Here is a 24,914-nt window from a genome sequence, read left to right as displayed (position 1 = left end):
TTCCCAACCCAGGGATCGAACTCAGGTCTCCCGCATTGCTGATAGCTGAGCTACAAGGGAAGACTGTTATATTGAAATATCAATCACCTTAGAAAACATTATATATAAAAATAGACACAGTTACATATACAGTTTCATATATATAGTCAAATTTAAAGTGAATTAGATCTAAATTTCATTTGTCTGTCATATATTCTCAATTTCTGTCATATATACATATATACTCAGCAGGATTCTTTCAAGGGAATGAAATTTTCTGACTCTTGAATGCTTATTGAAAATAAGAAAAGCCTGACTCTAATTCAAATACAATGCACATCAAGACTCTAGATATAACAGCTGAATCATTAGTTAACCAAATCCTTCCTGGGGTAATTTCAAATGAGTGGCCTTTTTTATCTGCATAAATATACTGAACCATCAACCACCCAAGGATTCCCATCATATGTTTTTCTCTCAGGGTGCACTACAGTGTAGCAAAGATGATAAAGTATGAGGCATATATATACATTTCTCTAGATTTAGCTTTACCCAAAGTATAATATAGTTCTGACAATTGGAAACAGTTTAAAACCATAACTTCCACTACCAGTCAAAAGTATTTCTCCTAATGAAGACAAATGAAAAATATCTTACAGTACTCTTTTTATATTCTCATACTCTATATATTTAAAAGGAAAAAAGGAAGGGAATAAATCAATTTCAGTGAGCATCTTCAACAGAAAACAGCTCCAAAAGGTAACACAAGACAAGGACGTTTGCTCAATACTACAAAACACCCAAACGAGAAAAGAATTTGAAAAAGAATAGATATATGTATAATTGAATCACTTTTCTGTCCACCTGAAACTAACACAAAACTGTAAATCAATTCACAGTCCATTATAAAATAAAAATGTACTTAAATTTTTTTTTTAATTAAGTAAAACAGTTCACAACTATGTATGAATCCCAATTTACCTTGAATAAGCAGCTAGGATGAGAAATTCAGAAAATTCAATAAATAGTGGAGGATATACACATATAAATCTACAGATCTTCCTCAGGTAAAGCCGGTGATACGTTAATTTTTTCTTATCATGAACAAGGTAAATGATCCCACGCTACCATCCCTCCACCACCTCACAGGTCACATGCCCCCCAACACTAAAAGCCCACTTTACTTACTGGCTACCTCCAGCGATGCATTGTGACTCACAGCCTCTCCGAGGTAATTCCTTGCTACACAGACGTAGACCCCTTCATCAGGCCTACTTTTTCGTCCATGCACTATACGTAAGAAAAATAAAGATCCACTTGGCAGCAACATTCGGTGTGAACGAGGGTCATCTTTGTCTGTTTCCACTCTCTCCCCACCTTTGTACCATTCGATGGTGGGTGTGGGGCGACCTTCAGCTTTGCAGTTCAAAGTTGCAGGTTCTCCTTTTGATACAATTAGATCTGAAGGGTGTTCAACAATGCGAGGTGGAAAATCTTCCTGACGAAGACGGGAGCCTGCAGAAGAATTGACAAAATAGCTTCATATCATCACTTGAAAACAATTAAAAGTCTTATTTCAAAAGCCCAGGCGTTAGCACTACCATCTTACAAACACTGCATAGTACTGACCTAGTCTTCCTAACCCCCTTCCTAACTAATCCCTCTGGTGTCTACTTTAACCATACTTTCTAATTCCTGAATCCTTTTGACCCTCCACTTAGAAAGTGCTCTTGCTAAAACTGTCTGTACAAATTCCGTCTACTCTCCAAATCCCCTGTCCACAAATCTTTTCAGAACCCATCACCCTGTCTGTTTGTACCATGTACGTGCCTGTTTTTGCAGAGGAATGTGTCAGAGAATTGTTGACTGTTACAAATAATGGCAAAGCTTCCTGGAATCTCCTCCTCAATAAAACATCAATCAACACTTTAGAAAAACATATGCTATATATTAATGAACATTTATGTTGAAATATGGATGGAACTTTATATAGATTTTATATCTTTCTAAATAATAAACATATATACAAAAATATATTACTCTATTTATGTACACATAAGGATTGCTCAGCCATGTCCGACTCTCTGCAACCCCATGGACTGGAGCCTGCCAGGCTCCTCTGTCCATGGAATTTTTCAAGCAAGAATAGTGGAATGGGTTGCCATTTCCTACTTCAGGGGATCTTCCCAACCCAGGGATGGAACTTGGGTCTCCTGTAATGCAGACAGATTCTTTACCATTAGCATCACCTGGGAAACCCCATACATACATACATACATACACACACACACACACACACACACACACACACATATATATATATACAACAAACACATATGTTATATATATGTATTTATATATACACATATATATACTTTCTCAGAGTTTTTATTCAATAAATTAAGTTCATTAGTCTCCAATCATTATTTTATTACTTTAGTAGATTTCAAAGATGAAATGTTACACAACTGAGTTTAAATAATTAAATATTAATTTGAAAAGGATATTAGGTGAGGAGCTACATTCTAGACCATATGTATTGCTTAATAAGCAAAGTCCTATGAGTGTCATTTAAAGATTTTCTGTTTGTGCCTTATTTTTTCCAACGAGATTGTAATCACTAAAACGGGGATCAAATTTCATATCTGTAATGTTCCTACCTTACTGTTGCCACGGATAGATTTAATATGTAAAAATCTTAAAAGATTTCTCAACTTCAACCAAACTGTAAACCTTATCCTCATCTAGTGTTCCAATCTCAATGAACAAAGAAAAGTAAAAAGCAGTCTTTCTTGACACGTCTTTCTGTCCCTTAATCCTCCCTCAAATTTCTCAAATCAATCTACTCATCGCAATCTGTACAGCCAGTTACCATCCCAGATCAAACTGCTGTAGATTCCCACCAGGATTTAGGAAAGCTCTTAAATAGCTTCACTTCAATGCAGCCAAATGAAGGCTTTGAAGTGCAAATACAATCTGGGTCCTCCCCTATTTCAGTGATTCTTAAGCTCATTGCTCTTGAAGTCTAACAAGACCTACTGGAGTCTGTGTTCATTTCCCTATCTAGCTCTCAGGACCCTTCCTATTCCGTTGCTTTCTCTGCTTTCTTCACCTGAGTTTTCTGTTTGTTCCATATATATACACACACATATATATACACATATACATATATACATATATTAAGCTTCCTCCTTCCAAGGCCTATGTCTGCCTTAGGGTCTGGTCTCAAAAAGATCTTATTCTAATGTATACCCATTCCTCTTTCAAATCTCTACCTTCTCTGCTCTTTACCACAAAATTTAAATGCTACTTTTTAGCAAGGATATGAAACTACCTGTGGTAAAATAGTGAGAATTATATTTTAATTTTTTCACTAGATGCCTTGAACACTGTCTGTCTTTCCCATTACTCTGGAGTTCTGTGGGTCTAATTTTGCTCATGGTTTCTTCTCTTACATTTGGCAGATTGCTGAACACATTATACATATTCAATAAATATGTGCTGAGTAAACAAAAAGTGCTAACAGCAACACCTCATTTGAGTGCAATGATCTGAACCTTATTTATCATGCTCTGTATGAAAATACTTTAAATAGTTCATTTTAATGTTTTTTTATTTATTTTTAATATTTTTTAATTTTATATTTTATTTATTGGGCTCTGCCTGGTCTTAGTTTGGGCACGTGGTCTTCGATCTTCATTGGGGCATGTGGAATCTTTAGTTGCATCTTGTGAACTCTTAGTTGCAGCATGCAGGATCTTGTTTCTTGTTCGCTGACCAGGGATTGAATCTGGTCCCCCCAGACTGGGAGTGCAGAGTTTTAGGCACTGGTTTACCAGGGAAGTCCCAAAAGATTTTATTTTTAAATTGCAACCATATATACACACTGTTTAACCTCTACTAGACTATCAATTCTGCATGGAGTTTATTTATAGCTCTAATTTGTAATTACTAGTTACCATTTCCTAATGAAATGATAAATGATGAAACTAAAAGATCTATTATTTGCTTATGTCCACCATGAAACAAAAAATATATAATCTGAAATACTGAGTAATAGTTTTGTAATCTGAAATATTGAGAAATAGCTTTAGTTCAGTGCATGGTATACAACATATCATAAATCTTTTAAATGAAACCAGGCTCTAGAAGTAGAGGAAATAAACCAGCAACACGGGGAAAAATTACTTGGAAACTCATGGTCTTTCACAAAAGCTATACTGACGGCAAATGAAATTTAAATTGAATTTAAGATTACTCAAATACAAGTACTGGAAAGCTCCAGAAAATACAGCATTATACTATATTATTGGCCTTTATTTTGGCTCTAATTATGAAAGCTGGATGCTAATGATGAGCAACTGCTAAGGCCATATATATTTAAGATTTTATTTATATTCTGAAAGTGTATTTCAGATAGGAAACTGACATGTATAGGTTGCTATGAGAATATAAAAAATGGGCACTTTAAGACTGCCTGAGAGAGGTATGCCAACATAATAAACTTGAAGTGAGTCTTAAAAAAATGAGTCAGAAAGAAAAGAAAGAAGAGGATTTCATTCAGAGGCACAGATACAGAAGAATACAGTGCACTTGTGTGATCTCAGTTTAGGCGGACATCAGAGATTGTGATGCCCATGCCTGATGAAGCAGTAATGTGATGGGCTTTGTACATCAAGCCAAAGTTCTGGAACCTAACTGAAGGCAATTGGTTCAGTTCAGTCAGTTCAGTCACTCAGTTGTGTTCATGTCAGTTATGACCCCATGGACTGCAGCACGCCAGGCTTCCCTGTCCATCACCAACTCCTGGAGCTTGCTCAAACGCATGTCCATCGAGTCAGTGATGCCATCCAACTGTCTCATCCTCTGTCGTCCCCTTCTCTTCCTACCTTCAATCTTCCCCAGCACCAGGATCTTTTCTAATCTGTCAGTTCTTCCCATCAGGTAGCCAAAGTACTGGAGTTTCAGCTTCAGCATCAGTCCTTCCAATGAATATTCAGGATTGATTTCCTTTAGGATTAACTGGTTTGATCTCCTTGCATTCCAAGGAACTCTCAAGAGTCTTCTCCAACACCTCAGTTCAAAAGCATCAATTCTTCAGTGCTAAGCTTTCTTTATAGTCCAACTCTCACATCCATACATGACCACTGGAAAAACCATAGCTTTGACTAGATGGACCTTTGTTGGCAAAGTAATGTCTCTGCTTTTTAATATGCTGTCTAGGTTGGTCATAGCTTTTCTTTTAAGGAGTAAGCGTCTTTTAATTTCATGGCTGCAGTCATCATCTGCAGTGACTTTGGAGCCCCAAAAAATAAAGTCTCTCATTGTTTCCCCATCTATTTGCTATGAAGTGATGGGACCAGATGCCATGATCTTAGTTTTCTGAATGTTGAGCCAGCTTTTTCACTGTCCTCTTTCACTTTCATCAGAGGCTCTTGCATTCCTTTTCACTTTCTGTCATAAGGCTGGTGTCATCTGCATATCTGAGGTTATTGATATTTTTCCCGCAATCCTTATTCCTTCTTGTGCTTTATCTAGCCTGGCATTTCGCATGATGCACTCTGCGTATAAGTTAAATAAGCAAGGTGCCAATATACATCCTTTTCCAATCTTGAAGCAGTCTGTTTTTCCATGTCCAGTTCTACATGTTGCTTCTTGACCTGCATACAGATTTCTCAGGAGGCAGATTTTGTGGCAATAACATTCAAATACTATAAGCAAGGAATTGCATGCTCAAGTTTGATATTAAAAAGCTCACTATTAGTACTATGAAACTAGAATGCAGCAGCTAGCTAGGAAGGGATTAGGATACTTTCACACTCAATAATAAATTCTGAAAGCTTGTACTTGGATCTTGAGTGACAGGAAGGAAGATAGAAGGAAGAATCTAGAGATAGCTACAATATCAACAGGATGTACTCATTGACAATTTGGGAAAAGATGGAAACGAAAAATACAGAAGGTTCAGGAGAAGCAGCGGGGTAGAGAAAGTTCAAGATTCTGGTCTGAGCAATGGGTGAAGGGCAGCCCCAGTGAAGGTCCAGAATAAAAGAGTGAATATGGTCAGAGGAAGAAGGACAGAGATGATTTATTCAGCATGAGTCATGGAGAGTTCGGGATACTTCCAGAACACACAAATGAAGACAACTAGTTGCCAATGAAATATCCAGACCTCAAGGAAAAAAAAAAAAAATCTTAGCTGGATCTGTAGATGAGAATCAAGCTGGAGACTGAAACCCTGGGAAAGAATAAAACTGTCTAGGGAGAGTGTATAGAGGAAGTAATGGCCAATTACAGAAACTGGAGATCACCCAGGCTCCGTGAAAATACAGTGGAGCTCAGGACTCTCCCCGTCTCTAACCTATGGCCCCACACACCTGGACCATGGCCAGCATGCCTTTGGAAGTGGAGAATTCGGGCCCAGATTTTCACCACGATGTTTGTACAGCAGCATTCAGTAAAAGAGTTTCAACAATAAAAATGCTCTCTGTTCTATTAAAGGCTAAACTTTCAAAATGCTCCGTGGAATACTCTTTCCTCAGCTTGTTTGCTCAAAAAAGAGAACTGCAGTTCTCAGAGTCTTTTAATCTTGCTAATGCACACTATGTGTGCTAGAAGAAGAATATAATATGTGGCATTTCTCAAACTTTTTTGGCCATTGAACTGTTTTTATTTTTCTTTTTACAAGACATCCCACTGAACTTTGTTTCTGAGGAATACACTTCAAAAGAAAACACACTCTGTTCGCATATAAGCATCCAAAGAGGATGAACAGCAATAAAAAAAAAAAAGTTATTTGACAGAAGAGCCAAAACCTTTAGAAATCATAACAAAAAACACAGAAATACAATATTTCTCATAACATAGAACTTTGAAGAAAGGGACTTTCTAATTCCAGTGACATTTATAACATGTGATTAGTTAACCTCAATAGTAACAATTATAAATGGCAATCATTATCTCTATAAAAACCATAATAAATTATTCTTTATTATCATGACTAAGCAGGAAGAAAACAAACAGAAAGAAAACAAATATGAAATGTCCATCATCTCCTTTATCACAACAGCATCCTTATGAGGTGTGGTGTTGCTATCTGGTATCCATATGGGGGGACTGAGACTCTCTGCTGCCACTCAGCTGGAAGGTGGCAGTGTTGGGATCCAATTTTAAAATTAGATTCAAAATCCTTGCTCTTCCCCACTATTCCATAAACACTGCTAGGATTAATCAGTTAAAATCTAAAGTGAAACAGGCTTTGTCCACTCTTGCTTCCAACGCTACAAGTCGTTAATATTGATTTTTAATTTAAAATTTTTTTAATTTTTAAAAGGTAGATAATAAAAACAGCAAGACGCAGTCAAACCTGATGACATCTAATGTTCTTTTCCCTTGCAATCAGAATATCTAACTGTAAATCATATGATTCCATAGTCGCTTAACTCAGTAAAGACTTTCATGATGAGTGCATGAGAATATAAATCATTCCTTGTACTGTGTAATCTTCTCCAATGTGAGCTTGCAGTTCTGAGTAGTTATCCTATATCATCAGTTTTTAATATTTGAGAAACCTCAATTTCTACATACTGTTTGCACAATTAAAGGTAAATATCACTGATTCCTCTTATTTTCCACTAACATGCTTTGAGGGAAAAGCCCCCCAACTTCTACGAATCACTGTGCCTCACTTTCTCAAAGGAGGACCTTGAGAGAGTTACACCAAGAATAAATAGGGAAGAGCACAGATAAATCTCAGTAGAGAGTTACTGAAAGACCCCTAGTTACTGCAATCTTTTTCCTTAAACATCGTGTCCATCTCCACACTGTCAAAGCAGCTCTCTTTATATAATATTCTTGACACACGATTCATAAAAAGCCTTCTTTATTCAATCATAAATTTAGAATTCCTATAAACCATCCAACAACCACCATTTTAGTTATGCTAATTTGAGCATTTTTTATATAATAAAAGGTTTATATTACACTAGGCAAAACCAAATTCAAATTTTGCATAAGAAACTAAAAAAGTTACAAAGAAGAGAGGGTAAAATAAGAAAGGAGTTGATGGAGCAAGGCCTTAACAAGGAACTAGGATGATAATGTCAGCTGCCCTTGGCAAGAATCCTGGTAGAACCTTGGGAATATAACACAATTGACTCCAGGCAAGGGCAGCATCAGGGAAAAAGGCAGGGCAGGATTCCTTCAACAACTGCCCGGTTGGAAGATAAAATATAAACATGAGTGACTGAAATATCTAAATATTTACAGAACCACAGCTGGAAAAAGATACACATGTAAGTGCTAAGTATTTCAAGGAAATATATCAAAGTCACACGAGATTTATTATGAGGGAATTAAACTCCTAGTTGGATATAAAGTGTTCCCCCCTTTTAAGACACACATCTGCAGAAACAAAAGTAAGCAACCATTTAAGAGACTGACTTTCTAATATTCTATTGAGGTATGCAAAATATACAAATATATAATTTTACTTTTTCAAATGTATGATTTTATTCTTATCTAGTATAAGCAGTAAAACATGTCTCAGGGTTTTGTCTATGTTTTCAAGTCTGTTTCTTAGTAGAATGAGAGAAGCAGTATTTATTTTATTAACAAATTCTTGTTTTGATTAAAATTTCTTTTTCCTATTCCTTGGTAGGTAAAATAAGAAAACCTAAAATGATTAAAATATCCATTCGTATCATATATCATATTAAAACATCCTGCAGCACAAGAATGCTTGTACTATTGCTAAAAGCACAAGAGAAACAAATTCAATGAGTACATGACAGATGCACAATGAATATTAATAGACAATTCAGTGACATTTGCCCAAGGGTGGGGGTAGAATATATACTGCCTTGACAACATACCCATATTTGTAAAGGAGTACCTACATTCTTAAAAGGGCTTTGCCTCTTAACCTTTTTCATTTAAGCTCCATTTACATCTTAAGAAGCAAAAGGCCTCCAATTATTAAGATAAATTCTATCATGGGCACCAATCCTATAATTTTCCTGTCAGAATTTCATCCTACAAGGAGATATTTGTTAAAAATAAGAAGACAGCACCTATTAATTACTCACTGTGTAGAGAGCAGACATAAACATTCTCTCTATTGAGTTATCCAGGTTTCCCAAATACTGATGCTTACTCCAACTAGAAAAACAGAGCTCATTCTACAGAAAAATTAGGTAATTTCACCTGAAATTATACAGAGTAAAGGAATACAGGATGCATTAAAATAATTACATGATTAATGGATCACGCCATTTTCCTTAGGTACTTTGCTCCATCCTAATTCTCCTTGATTATAATTCTCATAGCAAATGGGGGAAGAGGGATCTTCTCTAGTCAAAACTTAGAATAATCTCACTAATTAACTGAGTGCCATTGCTACTGTCTGTTACCATCTAAAATGATCACCAAAATAGACCAAAATGAAAATCCAGAGTGAATCCCTGGTGTTTTTGCAATATTTCTACAGAATTTAATATCATATGGCGGTGTCCCCAGAGAGGTGAGAAAGACTGACAGCAGCATAAGTTAAATTTTAGAAACAATATTGCTTGCCCATCCCCCTATTTTTAATAATATGATGGTACAGAAGCTACTATGGCATTAACTCCAAGAACTGTCTCAGCTGACACAAATCAGCCAGGATTTCACTATGAGCTGTGACAAAAGGGTTGGAGGGTTGAGCCGTTTGGTTGAGTTTATGCTTGCTATCTGCCCTTTCATAAAACTTCCAATTAACATGCAACTAAGAGAATTTTATTTTCAATAAAATGCCAAACAAAAATATATGTGTATTAAAAGTCTAAATTCTCTCACCCTCTTACCCATCAGTCTACCTGCATATTGAGCCTATATTGCATTAAGAACTGTGTGGTGCTGGAGAAGACTCTTGAGAGTCCCTTGGACTGCAAGGAGATCAAACCAGTCAATCCTAAGGGACATCAACCCTGAATATTCATTGGAAGGACTGACGCTGAAGCTGAAGCGCCAATAGTTTGCCCACCTGATGCCAACAGACAACTCATTGGAAAACACCCTGATGCTGGGAAAGATTGAAGGCAGGAGGAGAAGGGGATGACCGAGGATGAAATGGTTGGACGGCATCACCGACTCAATGGACATGAGTTTGAGCAAGTTCCAGGAGATGGTGATGGTCAGGGAAGTTGGCATGCTGCACACAACCGAGCGAATGAACTGAACTGATACAATTCTTGGCAAGATCTGGCACAATTCCAGCAAAAAAAAAGTTCAAAAGAGAATGAAAACAAAATAAAAGAAATAAAAGAAAACCAGACCATTTAGCACAGCCTACGAGGTTGCTTTACTAAGAATTATCAGATGTTGCCTTTAAGGCCATCTATGAGGAAGCAGCTCTGTTCCATGGGGAAAATAGTCCATATAGATATACTGATTAAATATATTATTTTCAAGACTTTAGAAGACACAGCAAGGCTTTTAAAATAATATGGAGCAGGGTTGAGAGGGCCAAAATGGTGGAACAGAAAGACCCTAAGATCATCTCCTCTCACAGGCACACCAAAATTACAACTATTTACAGGGCAAGTAAAAATCACTGCAGATGGTGACTGCAGCCATGAAATTAAAAGATGCTTGCTCCTTGGAAGAAAAGTTATGACCAACATAGACAGCATATTAAAAAGCAGAGACACTACCATGCCAACAAAGGTCCATCTAGTCAAAGCTATGATTTTTCCAGTAGTCATGTATGGATGTGAGAGTTGGACTAGAAAGAAAGCTGAGTGCTGATGAATTGATGCTTTTGAACTGTGGTGTTGGAGAAGACTCTCGAGAGTCCCTTGGACTGCAAGGAGATCAAACCAGTCCATCTCAAAGGAAATCAATCCTGAAAATTCATTGGAAGGACTGAGGCAGAAGCTGAAACTCCAATACTCTGGCCATCTAATGTGAAGAACTGATTCATTTGAAAAGACCTAGATGAGGGGAAAGATTGAAGGCGGGAGGAGAAGGGGATGACAGAGGATGAGATGGTTGGATGGCAACACTGACTCAATGGACATGAGTTTGAGTAAACTCCAGGAGTTGGTGATGGACAGGGAGGCCTAGCGTGCTGCAGTCCATGGGGCCGCAGTGAGTTGGACACGACTGAGTGACTGAACTGAACTGACAGGGCAAGTATCTATGAGAATGCCCTGAAGACTAGCAGAAAAGATCTTCCATAACTAAAGCTATAAAGCAGGAACAAAAATCAGACAGAAAAGATGGGCAGAGACACAGTACAGTGAAGACCCACATCTCCAGGTATGTGACCCACAAACAGAAGGATAATCACAACTGCTGAGATTTTCCCCTAAACCCCACACTGGGCTCTCTAACTCAGGGGTCTTGCTCCATGAACATGAGCTCCCAGAATATCCGGTTTTGGAGGTCAAAGGGCCTTATATTTGGTTACAGAAAACAGACTTTTCTGGTAAAGGGCATGCAAAAAAGTCACACACTCTGAGTCCCAGCCCAGGAGAAGGAAGTTGAAAGGAATCTAGGTTAGACCCACTTGCTGATCTCAGAGAGCCTACCAGAGAGGGAAGATGCAACTGGAACTCCCCTGAGGACACAGATACTGGCGGCAGCCATTTTGGGGAGCTTGTTATACAATGAAGGCGCTGGTGTAGGCAAGCATCTTTACTGCACTCCTTACTCGTAGCGTTCTTAGAGCTAAGGGTAAACCTATTAGTGCTAAGGGCTTACCCTGTCACCAGAGGGTCACACCAGTCATTGCTCAAGGTAGGGCTTAGAAGTCAAGTACACCACAGTCCCATACCGCCTACCACCACACCCGCAGAGGTCAGCCCTGCCAAAACAAAAGGTCCCACGTAGCCCACACAGGGGGCACCCCAAGAGCATACAATTCTGTGAACAGAGAGGAGCATGCTGCTGGGACCCACAGGATGTAAGGACACTTCTCCAAGACACACAACCAACCTACCTAGATAAATAAATATAAACACAGAGAATTAAGGAAAATAAGGAGACAGAGGAATACGTGTCAAATGAAAGAATAAGAAAGAATCCCAGATGAAGACCTAAGCAAAGTGGAGATAAGTCATCTACCTGATAATGAGCTCAAGCTAATGATCAGAAAGATGTTCAATAAACTGAGTGAATAGTTGTACTGGCTTTCTTTCCTGTTCATTACCAATATAAAAATCCTATGCATAGCCAGAAAAATAGATAAAGTTGGTAACTGTGTAGAATAACATTTCAAGTCAACTCTCTAGAGATATACTAAGATTATCAAAATTCACAAACAACCCTGTATTTATTAATGCTTATCCTAAAGGACCAAGATATTTAGGTCTGAAAATAAAATAGCTTATTTCAGCTTTTAGGACCATTTTTCACAGACAAAGGGTTTTGGATAATATTTTGAACTGTGAAACAGTATATGGGTGGTCCTGTGAATACTTTTATTGCTAAGGAAATTTAGTTCATCCTAATGAATTTCCAACATGTTAAAACAAATTACATGGCATTTCAATCACTGTTAATCTACACTTTATTTTTTGAATGTAATATGGAAACAGTGAATGGTTATAAATTGGAGCCAATTATAACTTCAGTACACAGAACATGAGCAGATTTCTTTACTGAAATGCCAACTCAAAAACACTCTTCTAACTGTATAAAATAAACCTGGCTTACTAATCTTTCTCTGACCTGAATTCAAATTTCTGAGGGGAACACCTTTTTTCTGAAAATAATCTTATTTTTGTGTTTAAAAATATATATTTAAACCATAAATTATAAGTGTAAAAACAAATACAGATAAATTGCAATTCCTTAACTATACAGAAGTTTTTTAAAATAATGATTATGTAAAGTAATATTTATCAATTCTTTCACTAAAGAGTTACATTAGATTTTCATAGAATCTGTATAGATATAACTTACTAAATCAATAGCCTTAAATCAATGAAAGTATTAAAATAAAACTTTTAACTTTACCTTCTAAATTAGTCAGTCATGCTTGAACCATATTTAGAGAACTTTTGAATCTAGGTAGGTTTTTAATCTCTGCAAGGTAGAGTATGGGATTGCAATTCTAACAATAATGGTCTAAAGAGTCTAAAGACAATTACTCTTCTAAAAAAAATACTTAAAACAACCTTTTAAAAGATTACCGAGAAATCTCTATAGGAATGCAGTCAACTTCACTCATTTTAAAACCCAGTCAATACTCCTGACGTGAACAAGAATTTCTAAAGAAACTTTTTTGCACATTAGCAAACTTTCATCTTTACCTCTCTGTAACTTCCACTTAGCTCTCTCTCTCATTATATTTTAAATTTAGTTCTTACAGATTCTTAAGGGCTCCCTAATAAAAAATGTTGAGCGGCAGATTCTAAAGCCTTGATATATGAGATATAAGGATTTAAAAGCTATTCCATATGTTAACTTAAAAATCTACTCAGTAATCTTTATTTTCTAAAGGGATAAGTAAATGATTCATCAGTCTACAACAAAACTACTTGTAGTTAATCTAACAGAAAAATCCACTATTATATAAATTACTACCATATGTAAATTGTGATGCAAAATTATAAAATTCCAAAAAATTCTTCTAAGAACAATATTTTTCTTCTTTTGCACTCTGATTTGAGATTTGTATATCTCTCTTTTTTGCAGGTATGTTTGGAATTTTTTTTTTTTCATATAGAACAGTGGTCTGGCGTCACTTTTTTTCAAAAGAGTTTTTTTAGTTTTTATTTGTGGTAATATGAGCTGTATATGAATTTATCATTCTGTATGTTAATGCAATGTCAAAAAGGAAATATAATACTTTTAATCGTTATTTTGATGGTGGTTTAATTATTTTTAAAGAAGTAGTCACAAAATCAGTTTTGAATAGAAAGCATGTATAATATTGAAATACTTGTGTTTAGTTATTAGTTAGAAAACAACTGAAATTTACACATCTCCAGTGCCTACAGTAGCATCTAGCACTTAGCAGGCACTCAACAGAATTTGTTGAAAAAACAAACAGGTAATGGGGAAAAAATGACCGGTGACCCCACATGTATTTATAAAGTTTAGAACATGAAATACATGCATATCCCTGCTTGGAGGCAGTTAAGTGTCCCCCGCTGAGTTCGAGACAGTAAGGGGAATCCTTAATCCTGCTTCTTGGAAGCAAATATACACAGATAAGCTGCCCTGAAGTAATGGCCTCCCAGAAGAGGTGTGAGGATACAAGACTTTCGGTCTATCCACAATAGGGGACATTCTTCAAAATTAATTCTAAGGCCACTGAAACCTATACACAGTATCATGTGTACCACAAATACAAAGATTCCCACAAGTGTAAGCTGCACAATTCTAGCACAAGAGATTGAATGAAAGAGAGAAAGAGGGAGAAAGAAACGAAAAAAAAAAAATCTAAAAGGAATTTTAATGTCAATTTCTGAGTGAATCTGTAAAGTGGATAGGTCTTGTTTCCTTCTAAGTTTCTCTAGTTTTCAAGTATTCCATGATGCCCTTGCCTGGAGAATCCCAAGGACAGAGGAGCCTGGTGGGCTACAGTCCATAGGGAAGCAAAGAGACACAATGGAAGTGATTTAGCATGCACCCACATGAATTCTGGTGTTATTTTCACAACAAAATATTTTATTTTAGAACTGTGAAAGCCAATAACATTTTCCAAAAATATGGAGAAAATAAAATTCAACTTTTGCTAACTCTTTCAGTTCAGTTCAGTCGCTCAGTCGTGTCCAACTCCTTGCGACCCCATGAACTGCAGGACGCCAGACCTCCCTGTCCATCACCAACTCCTGGAGTTTACCCAAACGCATATCCATTGCTAACTCTTTAGCATTCATTTATTCACCCAAAATATATATAGTAAGTACTCACACTATACCAGGTCTTTGCTAGATGCAGGTAATACAAGAGTACAAACAAACAAGAGTAGTACCTTTCTCTCTTTTTTAGTGATAAAAGATACAAAGCATGACCTAAATCAAATGCCTTATACACAGTGGAAGTGAGAAATATATACAGTGGAAGTGAGAAATAGATTTAAGGGACTAGATCTGATAGACAGAGTGACTGATGAACTATGGATAGAGGTTCATGACATTGTAGGAGACAGGAATCAAGACCATCCCCAAGAAAAAGAAATGCAAAAAAGCAAAATGGCTGTCTGAGGAGGCCTTACAAATAGCTGTGAAAAGAAGAGAAGTGAAGAGCAAAGGAGAAAAGGAAGATAGACCCATTATAAAGATATACCCTACGGGTCTGATAGGGACCTAAAAGAAGCAGAAGATATTAAAAAGAGGTGGCCAGAATACACAGAAGAACTGTACAAAAAAGATTTTCATGAACCAGAGAATCACGATGGTGTGATCACTCACCTAGAGCCAGACATCCTCGAATGTGAAGTCAAGAGGGCCTTAGGAAGCATCACTAGGAACAAAGCTAGTGGAGGTGAGGGAATTCCAGTTGAGTTATTTCAAATCGTGAAAGATGATGCTGTGAAAGTGCTGCACTCAATATATCAGCAAATTGGGAAAACTCAGCAGTGGCCAGAGGACTGGAAAAGGTCAGTTTTCATTCCAATCCCAAGGAAAGGCAATGCCAAAGAAGGCTCAAACTACCACACAATTGCACTCATCTCACCCACTTGTAAAGTAATGCTTAAAATTTTCCAAGCCAGGCTTCAAACAGTATGTGAACCATGAACTTCCAGATGTTCAAGATGGTTTTAGAAAAGGCAGAGGAACCAGAGATCAAATGCTAACATCCGATGGATCATCAAAAAAGCAAGAGAGTTCCAGAAAAACATCTATTTCTGCTTTATTGACTATGCCAAAGCCTTCGACTGTGTGGATCACAATAAACTATGGAAAATTCTGAAAGAGATGGGAATACCAGAACACCTGACCTGCCTCTTGAGAAACCTGTATGCAGGTCAGGAAGCCACAGTTAGAACTGGACATGGAACAACAGACTGGTTCCAAATAGAAATAGGAATACATTAAGGATTATATTGTCACCCTGCTTATTTAACTTATATGCAGAGTACATCATGGAAACGCTGGGCTGGATGAAGCACAAGCTGGAATCAAGATTGCCAGGAGAAATATCAATAAACTCAGATATGCAGATGACACCACCATTATGGCAGAAGGTAAAGAAGAACTAAAGAGCCTCTTGATGAAAGTGAAAGAGAGTGAAAAAGTTTAGCTTAAAGCTCAACAACAGAAAACTAAGATCATGGCATCCAGTCCCACCACTTCGTGGCAAATAGATGGGGAAACAGTGGAAACAGTGGCTGACTTTATTTTTCTGGGCTCCAAAATCACTGCAGATGGTGACTGCAGCCACAAAATTAAAAGACGCTTGCTCTTTGGAAGGAAAGTTGTGACCAAACTAGACAGCATGTTGAAAAGCAGAGACACTACTTTGTCAACAAAGGTCCATCTAGTCAAGGCTATGCTTTTTCCAGTGGTCATGTATTGATGTTAGAGTTGGACTATAAAGAAAGCTGAGTGCAGAAGAATTGATGCTTTTGAACTGTGGTGCTGGAGAAGACTCTTGAGAGTCCCTTGGACTGCAAGGAGATCCAACCAGTCCATCCTAAAGGAAATCAGTCCTGGGTGTTCACTGTTAGGACTGATGTTGAAGCTGAAACTTCAATACTTTGACCACCTGATGCGAAAAGCTGACTCATTTGAAAAGTACATTATGCTGGGAAAGATTGAGGCCAGGAGGAGAAGGGGACAATAGAGAATGAGATGGTTGGATGGCATCACTGGACATGTGATGTCCATCAATGGACATGGGTTCGGGTAAATTCTGGGAGTTGGTGATGGACAGGGAAGCCTGGCGTGCTGCGGTTCATGGGGTCACAAAGAGTCGGACACGACTGAGTGATTAAACTGAACTGAAAGATGCAAAGCTCATGTGAATGATATACAAGTAACACTGTGTGCACTTAACGTAATGGTGGCCAGCAAGTTCATTCCAGGTTTTCCATTAGAGCTTATGAAAACATGAATGAACTTTTGGCCAACCCAATATATGCATTTATATACCTTGTAGCCAACATTAAACTTTTTTTTTGAGGACACACATAAATAATCAGTGAATAAATGTAAAAGAGCTGTATTCCAAATAGTTAGAATTAGCCTAATGAATGCAAGATATAATGAGCAGAAGCAAATGTCTTCAACCAAAAATAAACCTTGCCGGAAAGGTTGAAAGTCTGTGAGATTTAAATGAGCAGAGGCCACAAATCTGAAGCAGAGAGCTGCTTGGCCATGCCCTGTGTGATCACTAGGAGTTTGAAGACTGGATATGGATTTAAATTTATTGACAGGTATCAATCGCCTCTTCTCTTTAGGATGCAAATAGACCTAATTATTTTACTTCAATATCATTACGAGGTAATTTCTAGTTTATGCCCTTCAGAGAAAGTGATTTTTTTTTTCTTTCACATTTGACTATTTATGAGCAATTCTGAGAACTTCTGTTAATAATTAATTAAGACTAAATTACATTATCAAAATATATTTACATTTTCCCTACTCAGTCTGTTAATAACTAGTAGAATATCTCAATATCATAGCTATTTTTCTAGCTTTCTGCTAGTACTCAAATAAGAACTGAGATAGAGAGGGATGAAGTATAAGGTTGTTTCTGATTGACTGATTTTTTGTTTTATTCATTTTAGAACTGTATTTATTTAGAATACTATATAATATGGTCTTCTGAAAAGTAAAAGTAATTCTCTTTTGAAATAAGCATTTTCTTTACTACCTTTATGCATAAAATTGCATTTAATGGATCAGGAGCAAATAAAGGCTCACCAAAATAAAGCCTTCCAAACTATCAGGCACAGGCATTCCAAACAGCAGTAGCTAACAACTCACTCAGTAGGTAAATTTAAAAAAATTTTGTTTTTAATATTTAATATAAAATGAAAGCAATGAGCCTCAATATGCGGTCGCATGTTTGTCTCATCTTCATACCTTTATTTGCTTAAGAGGTTTCTCTAAGTATTCTTTCTTCATTTTCTTTACCTGCTTTAAACCTGGGATGAGGTTAAAGGTGTAGGTAAGCGATCCTTTACAGCACACTGGTAAAGAATCTTCCTGCCAACGTGGAGACACATGAGACATGGGTTCCATTAACGGGTCACAAAGAACCCTTGGAGTAGGAAATGGCAAGACACTCCAGTATTCTTGCCTGGAAAACCCCATGGACATAAAAGTCTGGCGTGCTACAGTCCACAGGGTGGCAAAGAGTCAGACATGACTGAGCGCGCATGCACAAATGGTCCCTGATCTATTTAGTCATGCCCTTTGGGTGTGACGATGCCTAACTGGTACTTTATACAGCATGATTTTAATGAAATCTGAAGTTTGAGATTCACTGAGCTAGAAGTTAAGCCTATGTGGACATAAATCTCTCATATGATTAAGCATTCTGAAATTATACCATTTTAAAAATATGCAGAGTTCTAATGAATAGCAAGGAGAGATTAAAAAAAGCTTTCCTCAGCAATCAATGCAAAGAAATGGAGGAAAACAATAGAATGGGAAATGCAGAGATCTCTTCAAGAAAATTAGAGATACCAAAGGAATATTTCATGCAAAGATGGGCACAATAAAGGACAGAAATGGTACAGACCTAACAGAAGTAGAAGATATTAAGGAGAGGTGGAAAGAATACACAGAAGAACTATACAAAAAACATTTTCATGAACCAGATAATCACGAGGCTGTGATCACTCACCTGGAGCCAGACATCCTGGAATGCAAAGTCAAGAGGGCCTTAGGAAGCATCATTAGGAACAAAACTAGTGGAGGTAATGGAATTCCAGTTGACCTATTTTAAATCCTAAAAGATGATGTTGTGAACGTGATGCACTCAATATGCCAAAATATTTGGAAAACTCAGCAGTGGTCACAGGACTGGAAAAGGTCAGTTTTCATTCCAATCCCAAAGAAAGGCAATGCCAAAAAATGATCAAACTACTGCACAATTGCACTCATCTCACACACTAGTAAAGTAATGCTCAAAATTCTCCAAGTTAGGCTTCAGCGACACATGAACCATGAACTTCCAGATGTTCTAGCTGGATTTAGAAAAGGCAGAGGAACCAGAGATCAAATTGCCAACATCCGTTGGATCACTGAAGAAGCAAGAGAGTTCCAGAAAAACATCTACTATTTTATTGACTACGCCAAAGCCTTTGACTGTGTGGATCACAATAAACTGTGAAAAATTCTGAAAGAGATGGGAATACCAGACCACCTGACCTACCTCTTGAGAAATCTCTATGCAGGTCAGGAATCAACAATTAAAACTGAACATGGGACAACAGACTGGTTCCAAATCAGTAAAGGAGTACGTCAAGGCTGTATATTGTCACCCTGCTTGTTTAACTTATATGCAGAGTACATCATGAGAAATGCTGGGCTGGGTGAAGCACAAGCTGGAATGAAGATTGCTGGGAGAAATATCAATAACCTCAGATATGCAGATGACACCACCCTTATGGCAAAAAGTAAAGAAGAACTAAAGAGTGATGAAAGTGAAAGAGGAGAGTGAAAAAGTTGGCTTAAAACTCAACATTCAGAAAACTAAGATCATGGCATGTGGTCCCATCACTTCATGGCAAACAGATGGGGAAACAGTGGCAGACTTTATTTTTCTGGGCTCCAAAATCACTGAAGATGGTGATTGCAGCCATGAAATTAAATGACACTTGCTCCTTGGAAGGAAAGTTACGACCAACCTAGATAGCATATTAAAAAGCAGAGACATTGCTTTGCCAACACAGGTCCATCTGGTCAGGGCTATAGTTTTTCCAGTAGTCATGTGTAGATGTGAGAGTTGGATCATAAAGAAAGCTGAGCACCAAAGAATTGATGCTTTTGAATTTTGGTGCTGGAGAAGACTCTTGAGAGTCCCTAGGACTGCAAGAAGATCCAACCAGTCCATCCTAAAGGAAATCAGTCCTGAATATCCACTGGAAAGACAGATGCTGAAGCAGAAACTCAAATAATTTGGCCACCTGTTGCGAAGAACTGACTCATTTTAAAAGACCCTGATGTTGGGAAAGACTGAAGGCGGGAAGAGAAGGGGACAACAAAGGATAAGATGGGTGGATAGCATCACCAACACAATTGACATGAGTTTGAGTAAACTCCAGCAGTTGGTGATGGATAGGGAGGCTTGAAATGCTGCAGTCCATGGGGTGGCAAAGAGTCAGACATGACTGGGCAACTGAACTGAACTGAACTGAAAAATATTACAATGATTACTATTATTAATAAGAATAGTAGCAAATAATTTCACAGTGCTTACTATGCACTACTCAGTTTTCTAAGTGTTTTGAACTCATTTTAATTCATTTAATTATCACACACACAAAAAAAACTGCAATGTTATTAATCCCATTTTATAGATGAGAAAATTGAATCTTGGCAATGCTAAGTAATCCACCTGAGGTCATATTGGTAATATATGATACATAAGAAGTCATGGTTTCAGGTAAAATGGCTTCAGAATCTATGTTTATAACAGCTATTCTCCACTTATTAGCAGAACCGTAACACAATATTTAGTATACCCATGTATTTAAAAATCTAAAATACTAATGATTAACATTTACTTGCAAGAATACATTCTTCAAATAGAATAGGAAATAACATTTTACTCAAATATTTGCCCATTATGAAATCACTGGGAGAGAAAATGGCAAAATTTATTCCAGGGGTAGGAATTATAACTTATCTTGAGTAGTTCTATCAATTTTACTGAAGTGAAAAATTACTAATAGTATAAACAAACCCCTGAAAATCAATAGCCAAAAAATTATACTTTCTTTCATATATTATTTTTATAAATAAAAATTTATAAACATTAATGCAAATCAAAACAAGTAATAAAAATTGCATTATATGAGCTAAATGGAAAGGAAATACAAAACAGAGGGGATATATGTATATGTGCAGATGATTCACTTCACAGGAGAAACTGACACAACATTACAAAGCAAATATATTACAATAAAAATTTAAAAAAACAGGAAGACATTCCTCTAGATGATTAATAATTTGTGGGTGGAACTAATAATGTCCAGGTCCCCCCCAAAAAATGTATTATAGAAAATGTGGAAAGTACAGAGTAAACTAATATAATATTTATCTATAATTCTATATGCTTACAGAAAAAAAACAAGGCTATTGTTTTAAGTATCCTCCCTTCCAGTATTATTCTATCCATTTTTACATGACATGTTCTAAAATTAATTTTTTGATTACAGTAAACATTTCTCATTCACTAGGAACTCATGAAAAATATATTTTTAAATGTTAATATCTTACTGATGTGCTACAATTAACATAACTGAACTTCCTTGAAGGAAGTTTATTTCAAATGTTTAGAATTATCCAAACCTAAAGTTTAGAACCATAGTGTATATACTTTCATTCATATATTAAATTGCTTTCTTAATATCTCATCTTAGTTATGGAATTTGGGGATCAACATGTTTTTAGAAGTTTAAGGGTTGATGCCTGTCTTCAAAAATTATCTTCTGAAGGTATCTTTTAAAAATTCCAAAAAAGTTGACACTTTCTTAAAAAATGCTAAATTCTAACTTTTTCTTCTGTAATCTACTGTTCTCTGCTACTTTGATTGTAATATTGTCTTCCTAAAATGCTTCTTTAAAATCTCTTTAATCCTTTAATATGCAGAGTTGAAAATTGAATATGCTATTAAATATCCGATTTTTCTTTAATGCTGCATTCCTAGTTATATCACCTTTAAAAATCTGTTTATTTGTGCCTTCAATTTGGTTCACACTGATCAGAACCTTCCTCCAAAATACTCATACTTGGTCAAACCACTATTTTCATGTTGGATTATACCATTTAAGGGATAAACTTACATTCAGACATTTATTAATTCTTAAAACAAGTTGAAATTCTAGTCTCAGGAAATCTTCAAGTTCTAATTCTTATAAACCTATTAGCCAAACAACTCAATGTTTTATTTATTTATTTTTTCAAACAACTCAATGTTTTAAACATATATTTGGATCTGTCTCCTAGAATAATGGAAATAAAAACAATAATAAACAAATGGGACCTAGTTGAACTTAAATGGTTTTACAGGGCAATGAGAACTGTAAGCAAAATGAAAAGAAAACCTACAGACTGGGAGAAAATATTTGCAAATGATGCTATTGGCAAGGTATTAATTTCCAAAATACACAAGTTCATATTAAACAAACAAACAAAAAAAATCCATCAAAAAATGGGTAGAAGATCTAAACAGACGTTCCTCCAAAGAAGACAGTCAGATGGCCAACAGGCACACAGAAAGATACTCAATAATTACCAATTACTTGTGCTTCCCAGGTGGCGCTAGCTGTAAAGAATCTCCCTGCCAATGTTGAAGACCTAAGAGACAAGGGTTCAGTCCCTGAGTGGAGAAGATCCCCTAAAGGAGGTCATGGCAACTCCACTCCAGTATTCTTGCCTGGAGAATCCCATGGACAAAGGATCCTGGTGGACTATGGTCCAGAGTTAAGCAAAGAGTCGGACATGACTGAAATAACAACACACATTACTAATTATTAGATAAATGCAAATCAAAACTACACTAAGATATTACCTCCCACCACTTAGAATAGCCATTTATATAAATTATAAATGCTCAGGAGGGTGTGAAGAAAAAAGAACCCTGCTACATTGTTGGTGGGAATGTAAATTGGTGTGGTCACTATGGAGAACAAAATGGAGTTTTCTTAAAAAACTAAAAGTAGTTGTCAAATGATCTCCCAACCCCACTTCCTGGGCATTTATCTGGAGGAAACTATAGTTCAAAAAGATACATGCACGCCAATATTCATAGCAGTAATATATGAAAGAACTATGGAGAACAAAATGGAGTTTTCTTAGAAAACTAAAAATAGTTGTCAAATGATCTCACAACCCCACTTCCTGGGCATTTATCTGGAGGAAACTATAGTTCAAAAAGATACATGCACGCCAATATTCATAAAAGTAATATATGAAAGAAAGTGAACATGAAATCACTCAGTGTTGGCCAACTCTTTGCAACCCCATGAACTGTATAGCCTACCAAGCTTCTTTGTCCATGGGATTTTCCAGGCAAGAGTACCAGAATGGGTTGCCACTTCCTTCTCCAGGTAAATCTTCCCAACCCAGGGATCAAACCCACGTCTCCCACATTGTAGACAGACGCTTTACTGTCTGAGCCACCAACAGTAATTTTTACAATAGCCAAAACATGAAAACAACTTTCAACTGATGCATGGATAAAGAAAATGTGGTAAACATACACACACACACCGTACAAAGGAGTATTTCTCATCCATAAAAAGAATGAAAAAACGCTATCTGCAGCAACATGAACAGACACAGAGATTACCATATTCAGTGAAGTAAGTCAAAGACAAATATCATGATATTACTTACATGTGGAATCTAAAAAAGCAATACAAATAAACTTATTTACAAAACAAATAGATCCACAGACACAAAAAACAAACTTATAATTACCAAAAGAGAAAGGGGCAGGGGAGAGAAAAATTAGGAGTTTAGAATTAATATATACATACTACCATATATAAAATAGGTAAACAACAATGATCTATTGTACACCACAGGGAACTTTAATCAATATATTTTAATAACCTATAATGGAAAAGTTTCCCCACTGGCTCTGCAGGGAAAGAATCTGCCTGCAATGCAGGAGATGCAGGAGACATGGGTTCAATCCTAGGAAGGCCCTTCAATCAGGAAGGGCCCTTGGAGCAGGGAATGGCAACCCACTCCAGTATCCTTGCCTGAAAAACCCCATGGACAGAGGAACCTGGTGGGCACAGTACAAAAGGACTGCAAAGAATTGGACACGGCTGAGCACGCACACCACACAATGGAAAAGAGTCTGAAAAAGAATATGCATATATATGTATATATATAAATGCAATCACTTTGCTCTACACCTGATACCAACATTAACAATGTAAATTAATAATGTGTGTATGTTCAGTCACTCAGCTGTGTCTCTTTGTGACCCCATGAACTGTAGCCCACCAGGCTTCTCTGTCCATAGAATTTTCCAGGCAAGAATACTGGAGTGTGTTGCCATCTCCCACTCCAGGGCATCTTCCAAACCCAGGGATAGAACTCACGTCTCTTGTATCTTCTGCATTAGCAGGTGGATTCTTCATACCACCGCACCACCTGGGAAGCACCTCTACTAAAATATTTTTTTTTAAAGGCTTTTACAATTATCTTATTAGTCTTGAATGTCAGAATAGAACAATAGCTAAAATGTACTTATGTTCCATTTTCATAATTCTCACAGTCCTCAAATGGTTCTGAGGTAGGCCCTATTATTATTCATTAATTATAGATGAGGAAACTGAGGCACAGAAATTAAGTAACCAGTCCAAGATTTTACATGTACTAAGTGATGGAACAGATTCAGAGCCATGCAGTCAGCTTCAGAATTCAGGCACTTAAGTACTAATCCAAGCTGTAAAACAGTACAGTTATTTAAGGATTTATCTTGTGCAAGAAAAAATACCATAAATCCAAAGTTTTTTATTTTTTTTAAACTCTCAAATTAATGTAAGACAAACTGGAAAAAATACTTTGGTTCTACAAGGTAGTTGGGAGGAAAAAAAGTAGTAAATTCATATTAGAATACTTGGGCTTTTCTCTTAGGTTTAGAAATTTCTGCCTCTGCATCTTCAGTTACTGGGTCAGTTTCTTCATCCATAAAATGAGGTTAATATAGCATGTTAAAGCTGGAATAAGAACAGATAAATTTGTCAACCCTCACATTTTCCAAACAAAAGAAAACTAATCAATGGATCAAAAATAATTGATTAA

The 24,914-nt window shown here is 36.6% G+C and overlaps 1 protein-coding gene across 9 annotated transcripts in view; it reads right to left on the bottom strand.

Annotated features, from left to right (window-relative positions):
• ROBO1 (roundabout guidance receptor 1) overlaps positions 1 to 24,914 on the bottom strand; it is a 1,227,175-nt gene that overhangs the window by 352,912 nt on the left and 849,349 nt on the right. For all 9 annotated transcript variants that reach the window (XM_070455058.1, XM_070455063.1, XM_070455057.1 and 6 more), the window contains one exon: positions 1,168 to 1,494. In XM_070455058.1, the coding sequence (XP_070311159.1) occupies positions 1,168 to 1,494 (327 nt within the window). The remainder of the gene's footprint in view (positions 1 to 1,167; positions 1,495 to 24,914) is intronic.

The sequence above is a fragment of the Odocoileus virginianus genome, chromosome 25 (assembly GCF_023699985.2).
Source record: "Odocoileus virginianus isolate 20LAN1187 ecotype Illinois chromosome 25, Ovbor_1.2, whole genome shotgun sequence".
Classification (NCBI taxonomy): Eukaryota; Metazoa; Chordata; class Mammalia; order Artiodactyla; family Cervidae; genus Odocoileus; species Odocoileus virginianus.
The sequence above is the reverse complement of the archived record's forward strand: the minus strand, read 5'-3'. Positions and strand labels throughout refer to the sequence as shown.